Source organism: Coturnix japonica, chromosome 2 (genome assembly GCF_054131305.1).
Source record: "Coturnix japonica strain WE chromosome 2, WE-NBRP24, whole genome shotgun sequence".
Lineage (NCBI taxonomy): Eukaryota > Metazoa > Chordata > Aves > Galliformes > Phasianidae > Coturnix > Coturnix japonica.
Window position 1 is genome coordinate 45778263 of NC_140664.1, and position 13158 is coordinate 45791420.

Here is a 13158-nt window from a genome sequence, read left to right on the forward strand (position 1 = left end):
TTTAAGTCTGGCTCCAAAGTTCCTGGGAGAATGATGAAATATCTAAATTGATCTTTTCCATTTGACTACCTGCAGCTCAACACCTGGGGAAGTGGTTAGCAGAAGAGAATAAATCTGAATCTGCAGCTTAGGGAAGAAAAATGTTCTGCTTTCATTAACTATTCTGTGTAACCTTAAGAAGGTGGCAGTGTTTGCTGATAGATACGTTAAGACTATTGGATCAAACACTGCCTTATTTCAGCAGATTGGTTTCATTCTACTTGAATGTATTTAACTGTTGGGAAAGGGAATTTTATGCAGATGTGATGCTTGAAACAGCAGAGTAATTCTGTGTTTAATCAGTAGGGAAAAAGCGAATGGGTTATTTAGCTTTAAAAAGAAATGATGCCTGCAAATTATTTTGGTAGTCTTAATTTGAAATTAGATGTCCATTATATAATAATTAAAAGAAGTTTTAAAATCTTACTTTTAATCTTACTTTTAGAATGCAAGCTATCTGAAGATCATATGTATGCTTCCTTAGTGAGACAGAATGTTGCTTCTGTGTGTTAGAGGAAATAAGCCATTACATGAAATAGTAGACTTGAGAATTCCCACATCTCTCATTTAGAAGCCCTTTCTGCTTAACCAGGATATAGAGCTTAAAAAATATCGTATTTATTCTGCTTGCACTGAATTCTGAGGACTGGATATTGCAGTCCATGAAAAATAATGAAAATAATCAATTCTGTTTTCAGGCAAAAGTTACTGTTATGTTTAAGAACAGACTAAAATATGAATTTTTACTTTAAAATGTGTTTTTTTTTAGTAGGCTTTATGTTAACATCCAGTAAGAACTATATTTTTGATAAGAAAACATGAGATCAGCTTTCATTTTAAACTGGAAGTTAAAAGATACCATTTAATGTCAAGTGAATAGGAGAACTCAAGTCACACAGAGTATGAAGTTCTATGAGCTTCAGGTTATAATCTCTAAGTGCCTAAGGGGAAGACTTTGCATATTGCAATTTATGTAAAACAAGTAAAGTAATCTGCAATAACAATTCCTTTGTAGCTGCATTTTATGCAGTCTGCAGCTCTACTATGGTATGAAATCCATTGTTTGTCTGAATACTTTAGAAACTAGAAAAAATGCCTGTGTAATCATAGCTGCTTTTTGTGACTTATTATGTTTCAGAGCCACCAGTTCCTATTGCTCCACCTCAACTGTCCTCAGTTGGTGCGACTTACCTATGGATACAGTTGAATGCCAATTCCATCAATGGAGACGGACCCATTATTCAAAGGGAAGTTGAGTATCGAACTTCAAGTGGAAGCTGGTATGACATACAACCTGTGGACTCCACAAGCTATAAGATTGGACACCTGGATCCTGACACAGAATATGAAATCAGTGTGTTACTTACAAGACCGGGCGAAGGAGGAACTGGATCTCCTGGGCCAGCTCTCAAAACAAGAACAAAATGTGCTGGTGAGTACTCAGAAGTGACTGGAAAGTTGCAAGCATCTCTCTAGAGTTGAAAACATGTTATTTTACTATCAGCTTTTACTATAAGTGTTGAACTGGAACACTGCAGGAAGTATGGCTGAATGTTTCTATGTATAACATCTTAACTTTGGTAGGCAGGATCACTTTGAAATAAACCTTCAGTGCCACAGTATTTCATAGGTTAAATCATACTTGTTTATGCCTTAAAGTGATCAGAGTGCTGGAGTGAGCAATTTTCACTGTTAAGTATGCAGTATTCCACTGATCATTTTTTCTTTTCATTACACTCTGCTCATTAGTTTATGTTTGGGAAACAAGTTACTTTCTCTTTATTGTTATGAAAGCAGTTTTGTTTGTTTTGGATTGAGTTTATTTTGCTTTTTTTCAGTGTCAGGTATATCAAATTTGTAGGTAAAGTGGAAGAGTTTTGTAGGTAAAGTTACAGCAAAGGTTATGTCTCAATTGGCAGATAAATTTTAGAACAGCACTGCTTTCTTGAGTTACTGACATCATGTCTTATCATAAAATAAGATGGTGTGATCTGTTGCGTTACAAAGCTGTCTTGGTGTCTGTTTCAGATGTTATAATTAATAGTGCTGACCTCTGACTTGAGAAAGATTCAAAGACCTATTATGTAAAGGAAAAAAAACAAGGAAAGAGTAGAGGTGATATTAATTTGGGATTCAGCTGCTCCAAAATAATAGGGTATATTGTGACCTGGATTTTTTTTTTTTTTTGTCATTAGTGTTTTTCCCCAGTATTTTGAATCCTCTTTTCTGCTGCAGTGAAATGGGTAGGAGATAGAAGCGTACCTAGAAAAAACGTGACTGAGCAAATGGTATAAGCTTATTGATCATAGTATTTTTAAGACCTGGTGGGTATTCCTTGTCTTTTGAATGATACTAGAATTTATAAGTTGAAACAGAAATACTGATGTATTTCCATGGCATGTGGAAGTAAAGTTACTGTTTATAAAGTCACTTGGCCATCTACCCATGGCTGAATGTCATTTCAGTTTAACTGATTGGTGTGATGCCAAACGTCAAGTGAAAAGTGGCTCCTTTGAGAAACCCAGCTTTGGAGATGCAAGCTTACATAAGTGCTAACTGTATTATATTCTTTGTGGTTTCTTTCTTCTTTTCATTGTTGAAAAGCAGTATTTAATGAAAAATACAAAAAGAAAATTCAATGTAGCTATCATCAGTATTTGTCAGACTTTCTGTATTAGGCTGAATACAGAATTTTAGTCAAAACTAGGGCATAAAAATTAATTGGAGTACCCTTCAGGAGCATTTCTAGGTCGCTGTGCCTTTCATAATAGTGTTAAATTATCTGTCTACGTAAGATTTGTATATATTTAGTACTGATGTACTTCTTGTACTTTAAAATTAAGCCAGTTTTTCTGCATAGTTTATCTTCTTGTATGTTGAGATTCTGTAACAAAGGGTACGGTGCACATGAGCCTGTTTGCACTAAAGGTATAGAGATGGTCAGCAGCCAAGCACCTACACCACTGCTTGCTCTGTCACCTCTGCTACAGACAGGGAGAAAATAGAAGAGGGCAACAAAACATGAGGGTTGGCATAGAAGTCATATAGGTGAAGCAGAATCTGTGTGTACAAGGAAGGCAAATGAGATATTTTATTCACTATTTCACATCAGCAGTTACTTACTTAGCTACTTTCTGGGGGAAAAAAAAAAGGGGGGGGGGAGGCGGGGAGGGGGGGAGTTGTAGCTTGGCCCACATACCTGTGACTTGAGAAAACAAATTGTCCATATGGACATCCTCCTATCCTCCTTCTTTCATGGAACTTTTGTTGCTAGCCATGACATCATACAGCATAGATGTTTTTTTGGTTTAGGTCAACTGTCACAGCTATGTCCCCTCCTGCCCACCCACAGTCTATGCACTGCAGGGTAGAAACGGAAAAAATAGAAAGCCTCAAGGCCATGCAGGCAAACTAGCTCAGTTCCAATGAGACCCAGTGCAGAGAAAGAAATCCAGAATTTTAGCTGTATTTAAGAACATCATATGCTTTCTGTTCAGTGCAGTGGTACATACTGTTGAGTATTAAAGAATGCATTCAGCCTCATAAAACAATATGTACTGGAAGTAGTTTATTACCTGGTAAAGTCTTCTAATGCATCAGCGTTATTTGTGTTTTCATTAACCTAAACAGTAGCCCTCTTAAATTAAAAGCAAAAAATGATGTCCGACTGAAAAATTTAAATTGGAAGATGGTATTAAAACAGTCCCAACAAATTGGCTTTTTTATAGCAGAAGATACTGCTTTGAAGGTGTAGTGGTTATTGGTTAACTGTTAGCAAGTGACATGCTAATAACTGGCCCGAGGGGTTAGAAAGAGATGCTGATAAACTAATGAAGGTATAATTAAGCTGGGTAGGAGTAAAATAATGCCAGTCTCCAAAGCATACCATAGAATTAATAAAACAGGAGTCTTTAAGAGAAGAGTCATTGCACCTTTTTAATTACTGTGATAATTGTATGCTGCTTGTCTGTTCCCCAGGGGTCTACTGAACCACTCCGAGACTTGAAGCAGTATGCAAGACATTCAATAATCTTAATAGTTCTCCAAAGCATTTGAAACATGTTTTCATTTTAGTGGAATGAGATTTCTGGGCTTGTAATAGACAAGTCCTATCTGTAACTTTAGTAAATAAAAGCATCGATAATTAGAATGCAAAGAAAATGAAGAAAAAACATCTCTCCAGATTTGCCTGCATTGCCCTCAGTGGAGCAGTTACTTACTTTCTGTAGTGCTTTTCTTCTTTCTGATGAAAAGTAATATAAATGTAAGTGCTCTTTCAGTATAATGTTCAGGAAGGCTGTGGAATTACATTCAGATCAGATTTAGATTTAACCTGGAGGATGGAGTGCAAGTTTGAAAAAAAGGGGGGTGGGGGGGAGCGGTGGGGGTAGGGGTTAATTGCTTTTTCACTGTTGTAAACTATATTTGAATGAGACTAAGAAATCATGTTTGTTTTTTGCACCACCCTCCCCCCTTCCCCAGATACAGGCAATCCCCTGGTTGCCTGAAGTTTGAATCGCTGTGTTTAAAGCTCCCTCTTCTCACAGTTTTCTTATATGGTGTTATGAACGTAGAAGAGTGATGCTATTTAAAAAAAATGGAGTGAGAAAGATGCAGGGAGAAGATAGGGAGAGGGGGGAAAAAGATCAGGAAAACAGGAGCTATGTGAGAGAACACTGAGGTTACTCTGTGTATCTCTTAATTACCCTTATATGCATTTTCACTCTAGTATGTTTGTAAAATGATAACTACAAAATAGTAGACCCCACTTAGAGTTCTTCGCATTTCAGATAGCACTATGTGAGGAATCAGTCTGCTTGCTCAGTGTCAGACTCTCAGTGCCTTTCACTGCTGCAGAGACCACACTTGCCCACCATTGAAAGCAGCTAAATGGCTGCACAAGTGTTTGAACTGAGGTTATTACCCTGGATCTAAGAGCAGAGCCAACAGTTGCTCTGCCACATGTGATATAGTAAGTTTGAAGGTCTGAAAGTCAGTAGTTACCAAAATAAAAATAAAAGCTGTTATCCATTACTGAAATATATTGTGAATCCTTGCATGTCTAAAAAAATACAGAACCAAAGCTTCTCTAAATGTGACCCCAAATCAGTGGAGCCTATCCATAAAGGTACAGGGTGGTGAGATCTGGAGCAGGTTGCACAGGGTGGCTGTGGGTGCCTCCTCCCTGGAAGCGTTCAAGGCCAGGCTGGATGGGGCTGTGAGCAACCTAGTCTAGAGGAGTGCATAACTTACAAGCATATAAGCTTTGAAACCTGTTAGTAAACTCTTCAGGAAATACAGTGTTTGCATAGACAACATAGGCTCACTGTTGAAAGCTGTAGCTTGATCCAAAGGCAAAGTGCAAACTGTCAACCTCCTCCTAGTCCCCTACTTCATGGAACCTGTACAATTTATACATTACTTTGCTAGGATACTCTCCCTAACTGCATCAGTTTGAAACAGCCAAAAATATCTTTATCCAACCTTTACAGTCTGACAACTGTCTTGAACCTGCCAGCAAATTCAACAAGCTCTTGCACGTACATCTGCTATGTTGCGCTCCGTGACACCCTGTTTTTCCAGCCCAGTGGGAAGAAGCATTTGCCGTGTCCTACAAGATGGATAGTCCTCAGGCTGTAAAGTGTGAGATTCTAAATACTCAGTCATTTTACTAGGTGATCTTCCCCATCTTCTATCCTCATATCTTAATCCCATTTTTGTCATTAATTTTGTAATTAGTCTCTCTGTTTGTCAGTGTTAATGCACCGGCCTGTCTTGAATCTCAGTTGCTGTGCTTATTTCCATGCCCTTCCCCTTCTTCCTTTCCCCAGCTACGGGGAAAGATGAGTTCCTTCCAAAGAAAAGTTTCACAAGGTTGAGGTGGGGGCTGCCTTTTGCAGTCTTTGCATGTTTCTTTGAATCTTTTGACCTTTTTGTCTCAAGGGAAGAAGAAGGATCTTTGTGTCACTGGGAATTAAATTGCACCTTTGTATTCATATACGTTCGGGGATAGCCTGTGAACAAGCTCAGATTTTTTTCTGACATACTGAAGTCTTAAGATTGCTTAGTTTTATGATCATGAGAGAACCAACTGGAAGTTATGCTTCAAGTACTTCTCTACAAAAATTAGCAGCTTCCTTAAGTATGAATCAAGGTTGTACAGCTGTGCTGTATCTGAGCAACACCTCAGATTGTAGTCACCTGAACTCTGAGGAGGAGAGTAGAAGATATCGCCCCATGTTATTTCCCATGGAAAAGTTCAGTTATTTCTAAAGTCATCATTCCAAACCTGATTCTATAATAAACTAGCAGAAAGTTGTGTTGATTCATCATAACAAATTTCACACTTAACTTCCATTTCTTCAGTTATTTTTTTAAATTCCCTTCTGATATAAATGGTTGCCCTATGAGTCCATTTTCTTAGAAAGGTAAAAGCTAGCACTGAATTTTCTGCAGTGTAGGAGGAGGTGAATCAGTTTGTGGATTTCAAGAAGATAAGCTGATAAATTTTATCTGGTTTCCATGAAAATTTTAACTACTTGATTGTATGTTCATGTCCCTATGTCAGTAGTCCCTCAGTATTTCTTTGAAGGGGCTGTTTTAAAAAGACAAAAACTTTGTCCAGCTTAAACTACTATAAGAGAGTTCTTCTTTGACAGCCACTTGCCTGGAAACAAGCATGCAAGTTGTTCCTTACTGAACTGGTTTCTCTTTCTGACTTAAAGAGCAGCTTTCCCCTTGTGTTAATAGAGATTTTGGTCAAAAAAAAAACCACAACAATCCAGTTTCTTCTTCCCATAAGAAATCAATTTTAATCCGGTTTATCTCTTTGCCTCAGTCTAAAATTGCCCTCTGAGAGTCCTTTAATACGTCAAAGCAAAAAAACTTCTGTAAACTACAGCAAGTGCAACTGCATCAAAAGATGCTCCTGTTTTCAAAAAGGACAAGGAGGAGCCCAGGGAACTGCATTCTATTCAGGCTCACCTTGATTACTATGAAGTCGATGGGGAGCTACTCCTGAAAATGAATTCCAAACACAGAAAGACAAAATGTGATTGGCAGAAGTCAGTATGGATTCATAAAGGGAGATTAGTGCTTGATGGATCTGATTGCTTTCTGTGATGAAATGACTGATGAGGGGAGGACAGTAGATATTGTCTATCTTCTCTTCCAGATGGTTTTTAGCACAACCTCCCTTAAATTCCTCTTTGAGAATTTGTTGGTGCATACACTGGATGAGCAGACAGAGAGATGGACTGAAAACTGGCTGAATTACTGGGTCCAGAGGTTGTTTATCAGTGACGTGAGGTCTAGTTGGAGGCCAGTAAATAGCAGGGTACTCCAGGGATTTATGCTTGGTTCAGTTCTGTCTAACATTTCCATTAAAGATCTGAACAGCACACCCTCAGCAACTTTACAGATGACTCAAAACTGGGAGGAGTGGCTGATGGACCAGATGGTTGTGCTGCCATCCAGAGGAACCCAGACAGGCTGTAGAAATAGCTTGGCAGGAATCTCATGAAGTTCAGTGAGGGAAAGTGCCGAGTATTGCACCTTGGTGGGGAAGAACAGTTCCAGGCTTCAGTATGTGCTGGGGCTGGCTGGCTTGAGAGCATTTAACAATAAAAACCCTGGTGGACACCAAGTTGAACATGGAATAAGCAATGTACCCTTGCTGCTAATGGTGCCCTAAGCTTCATTAGGCAAAGCATTGCCAGCAAATCAAGAGAGGTGATCTTTCTTCTCTACTCAGCACTGGTGAGACCACACCTGGAGTGCTGGGTCAGGTCTTGCATTCCTTAGATACCTAGGCTTCCAACCCCTGAAGAGAAGCTGCCACCATGGTGTCTATTAAATTCCCCTGGACTCTGCTTTCTCAAATAGGGATATATCACATGTTGTACTCTTGTTCTTAGCCACCTCTGTATGAACAGTGAGGTACAGCGTGATGGAAACCTTTTATCACAGAGCCTTCAGTTCTGCTACATTGTATTAGATTATTAGATGGTTGTTCAGTTTTCTGTTTACAATTGATAGAGGACAATACATGTTTCCCTTTAGAAAATAAGATGTTATCAGGGTGTCTGCCCTTTCATCCCGAAAGGATCTTTCCTTTGCAGGGCTGGTCCCTGGTCAGTTTTTCTGTTCAGTGAATCTTCTGCTTGTGTTCACAAACACATTTTGTAATATTAGCAAGCAAGCTGGCATTCTGATGCTATGTAGAAAGTACTAATCCCTACATTTTTGCATCTTTGTCAGTCTCTAAGTACATATATTTGCTTCATTTGTAACACCCAGAGATTTTGTTGGAGAAATACGTCATTTTTCCTCCCCACCTTGAAGGGAGGTGCACTGGTAGGAGGAGGACAGGAAAATTCCTGAATAGGCCTAGGTCTGTTGGCCCTCTCTATGATGGATATTGGAGTGCAGTAGGAGCACAGATGAATTCTAGCAATGGTAAAGGACAGAGTATGAAACCTAACTATCAGTTCAGTTTGTTTTGAGGAGCTGCTCATTACATTGTGGAAGAGCATTTAGGTTTTATTTTCCTTAGAATTATATCTGGTCTGGCATAGGGGTGGGAACTGGGAGTTTGTAAACAAACTGTCAGATGTCTTTGGTCATGTGAAGAGCAGTCATATAAATGGAGACTTACTTCCTCACTTTGTTAAATTCCCATTTCAAAACATTTGCAGAGGAAGAAATTAACCTGCTCTTTCAGACAAATGAACCTTCACCATCTTATAGCAAACCTGAGGGGCAAAATTATTAATTTCACTTCTGACAAGTAGAGGGTATGTGAAGAAAACATAATGACCCTTGAGAGAAAGTAGATAATATGATTTCTACTGTGACACAGCTCCATCTCCAGATTTGCTGCAGTCTCTTATTAATTATAAGGAGAAGTTTAAAAAAATCAGCTTTGATTCAAGAAGGCGCAGCTGCCCAGAGAAGCTGTGGTGCCCCATCCCTGCAGGCGCTCAAGGTGAAGTTGGATGGGGCCCTGGGCAACTGAGCTGCTGGGTGGAAGCCTGCCCATGGCATGGGGTGGGACTGGGTGGGCTGTAATATCCCTTTGTTCCCAAACCATTCTGTGCTTCTGTGATGAATCCACTCTTCCTTTATTTATATGTGACCAGTGAGGATTTAGTCTGTAAGACCTGTAACATTACAAAAGCTTTTGCCATAAAACAAGGCTGGGGTGATTCCACTAAACTACTTCTCTATACAGTATGTATTCTGTAGTCTTTCCTGTACGTGAGCATGCAACAACAAAGTAAGTTTTCCAGCATGTCTTTTTTGGAGTGCAACGAGCTTAGGCTCTTTTTGTTAGAAAGATATCATTTTGTCGTTTAGATGGGACAGTGCGATTTGCGTTAAATTGGCTGTTTGGAAAGCGTAACCAGAAGAGCTGTTATGTAGATTTATTCCTTGGGCCCTCTGGGATAAATGATGTATTCATTTTCAGATGCTAAAGGAAGGCTGCGACCTGCCACCTTTGCAGAGTGACAATGATGACAGCACAGTACCGCGCCATTAACCACTGCCAGAAGCCCCACTGTGATGGGGGAGCTTTAGAAATGCTGTGTTAACTCCCCAGGCTCTTTTCTGCTCTGTATGTTCTGCTAATGAAGAAAATCTCGATTAATCTGAATTTTTCAGAAATATGGGAAGCAGCTTTAACGTAGCCTTCAAGGAATCCCAGTGGCATATTATATGATGCTGAGATAGCTGTTGTGTATCTTGGTCTGTGTGTGATAGAGCCAGGTGTATTATGAAGAAGAGATGGCTAAAGTTGGTGGTCTCATACTGTAATGGTTGTGGGGGCTGTAGCAAAGAATACAAGGGATTCTCATTTGAACACTGCTTAGCAATCAAATATGCAGAGAAGTAAACATAATGTTTGTTTAGGCAAAAGCCTACGTAGTTAAGCTTTACTGAGTGTCTTCAGCTATTTACCTTGTCTTCTGGGTTAAATTTCACTACCAAGGTTTTGCTTTTCTGTAATGCATTTATCATCAAGAACACTGTATCAGCTGAAACAGCATTAATACTGCACTAAAGTTTAATTGTTGCTGAGTGATGGGAGCACACCTAGGGCTGGGCTGGGCTGCTTGGCAGGGTAGGGCCAGCAAATGGGCCAGAATTAGGGTGGGGGTCATTCCGTACGGTCTGACTACCACACAGAAGGATATAAAGCTGTGGGCAGTTGTTATGGACTGGTTACTGCTTGAGGGCTGCTGTGTGTCGTCGGGGTGGGGATGAGTCCTTGCAGTGCTGGTGGGCTGTCCTGGTGTTGTGGGTCAGTTGGTGAGTAATTGTATTGCAGCTCTATATATTGTTATAATTGCATTTTATTTTCCATTTTTCTCTTTTGTCTTAGTAAATAATTTTTATTTTTACCCGTGAGTTCAATTTTGCTTCTGGTTCTCTGCTTCTTCCCTTCTGGGAGGTAGTGAGTGAATGTCCATGTGGTACTGAGTACTGCCAGGTTATACCACAGCAGTTCTACAAATGTAGAAGTGTTACACACAGAAATCAGTCAGACTTTATGAAGGTCTCTAGGAAAAATAGATGATGCTGTGATTTCTGGCTCTTCTTTTACAATTTTTTTTTTTTGGCCACAAATAATAGTTATAACTATATAGATTAGGCATCTAGTTTGATAGCTGAAATCAGGGAAGATGGTGATAAGGCAGTGTGCTGATTTTGAAGGAAAAATAAGATGCCTTTTTCTCATCACACTTTTAGGCCACTGCAGTGTTGTAGAGAGGTAATTCTGTCCTGTAGTCCAGTGATCTCTTCTAGTCAGCAAATGTGCATCACATTTCTGTTTAAAATTGCAGGGAAGAAAAGCCAAGAAATTTCAAAGGATGCCAGGCTTGCATTTTACATAGTTTTAGAAGAGCAATTTTGTTTGTTTGTTTGTTTGTTTTGGTAATTCATCTAATTATTGCTGGGTGTGTTTGCTATGTAAGGAGGAACATTCGTGAGGAACAGAGATTCTTCGAAATTTCTGTGAATGTAACATAAGTTTGAGGGAGGAAAGCTGCTATGTACTATTTTCTATTACTCTGGGCCCTTATGACTAGATGGATTCTCATACACAGAAATTAAAACATTTAACTGCAAAGACACTGAGCAAGCAAATGCTTGCTTAAATATCTGAAAGGAAATAAGGAATAAAATGGAGAAATGCAGTGGGTAGCATTAATGTGAAGTACTGTGTTAATAAAATGGAGATTAAAGTAGGACATGCCAATGAAGTTGTGATTTAGTGCTCTTGCATTTTCATGCTTCTGTTTTTTCATTCATGTGATGATCTTTTCCAGAATGAGAAGTATGTTCAGCCATCTAAAATGGTTATAAAGCTCTGTTTTCAAATTTTAGTCCAAATATATCTATTTACCTGTTTTTCAGTATTTACGTTCATTTGCATATTCACATTCCTTTGCGCATTCATGTTGATTTGAGTATCCTTTTCATTATCTTAAATAGATTCAAAAGTTTCTGTTTATTTACTTCATACTTACTGATTCACTTAAGCTCAGTCCAATGCACTGTAAGGAGAAAAAAGATTGTTTTCTTTTCTGAAAGCAGAAGTTCGTCTCTTAGTTCATGATTCATAACTGTCCAATCACTTTCTGAAGGTGTTTTGGTCCGGAAATTTTGCTGTAGAAAATGACTTTTGGAGTGGACTGTAATCTTTTAGTACTATCCATATGGGAGAATGCACTTAAAGTAAAAAAGCAATACTAAGTGTTTACTCAGAAAAATCTTTTTCCATTTCTAGAAATTTCTCTACTTTGGAAACAAAACTCAAACTACCTGTCAGTTGCTATTTGTTTTGACTGTTGTTGCAGATATTTTTGCTTGCAATTAGCTTAAAAAAAAATCATAATAAAAAAAAAATTCAATAATTTAGTTAATTACTGTTGTATGGTGTTAAATTAGAGAGGATGACCTGATGTGTAAGTGGCATCTTTTGCCAAGTAAATGAAAAATATAACTTTTAATGGCCTGAGCATAATTACAGATGACTTCAGAATGACAACTGGCAAAAACTGTACTATAATTAAATTTCCATTATAAAAGTTTCATCTTTTTTATTTTTTTGGTCTGACGTGTGAGGCTGGATTGTGAAGAGTATTCATTTATAAGAGGAAGAATTAGAGAGCTATAATTTATAATTCAGGATAATCAATGAAAGCATTTCTTTTGTCAAGGAACCTTTCACTGATAAATAGCATTACATTGTTACTTGCTCTAAAAAGAAACTAAAAATTCTTTGCTTATTTATTTAATTTATTGCAAAAGGAGATGAAAAATTCTGGTGGTTGAATGGAGTCTTTGCTGTAATTCAGAATAATGTTATGCAGATAGGGCTCCTCAGTCTGTTTCTTTTTCTTTATTAACATTAACCCTGTCTCAGTCTAAATTTAGGTCTTCTTGAAGAAATAGGGTATTAAAAAGGCCATCTTAGCAAGGGTTAATCTTGAACAGAATTGTCTCTAATGCAAGAGGTGATCATATGTCTTTCTTTTTTTTTTTTTTTTTTTTTTTACAATTCCTGATTATTGACTGGGATGGACTCTGCTCACTGATGTGGGGTCTTGGTCCCATATTCCTTCCTACATAAACTTAGAAAGGGAGGGCTTGTAAATATTATGATTTTTAATAAGTTCTATCACTGGGTTTTCCAAGACTGCTGCAAAGCCAAGAATCACTGATTTAACTAACAGATGCTTGATCCTTTCATATGCTCATTTAAACTCCATGATTACTAGGATATTCTGTATGCTTTGTTATTACCTCTGGAATTAGGCTTAAGGCTACTCATCATACAATAATTCTTCATACTGCACTATCTGTTTATTATTTAAACAAAGCATTTATGCCAGTTATCATGAAATATGATCCTTACTTACCCAGATAATTCAGACAGTTGACTAAGCAAAAATGTCTTTGGCTTTATGTATGAATCTGTTCAAACCATGTATCTGTTTTTTTCTTTATTAACATCACAGAATAGTTTGGTGTGTATTTTCCAAAACTAATTTATTTTATTCTGTTTTGCGGTGACACACTCTGCTAAACTATTAATGTACAACGTTTTAC

General features: G+C 38.1%; 1 protein-coding gene across 7 annotated transcripts in view; it reads left to right on the top strand.

The window, feature by feature from the left end:
• The window catches only part of PTPRM (protein tyrosine phosphatase receptor type M), a 432075-nt gene that overhangs the window by 174125 nt on the left and 244792 nt on the right, over window positions 1–13158 (top strand). For all 7 annotated transcript variants that reach the window (XM_015855338.3, XM_015855340.3, XM_015855342.3 and 4 more), the window contains exon 7: window positions 1178–1471. In XM_015855338.3, the coding sequence (XP_015710824.2) occupies window positions 1178–1471 (294 nt within the window). The remainder of the gene's footprint in view (window positions 1–1177; window positions 1472–13158) is intronic.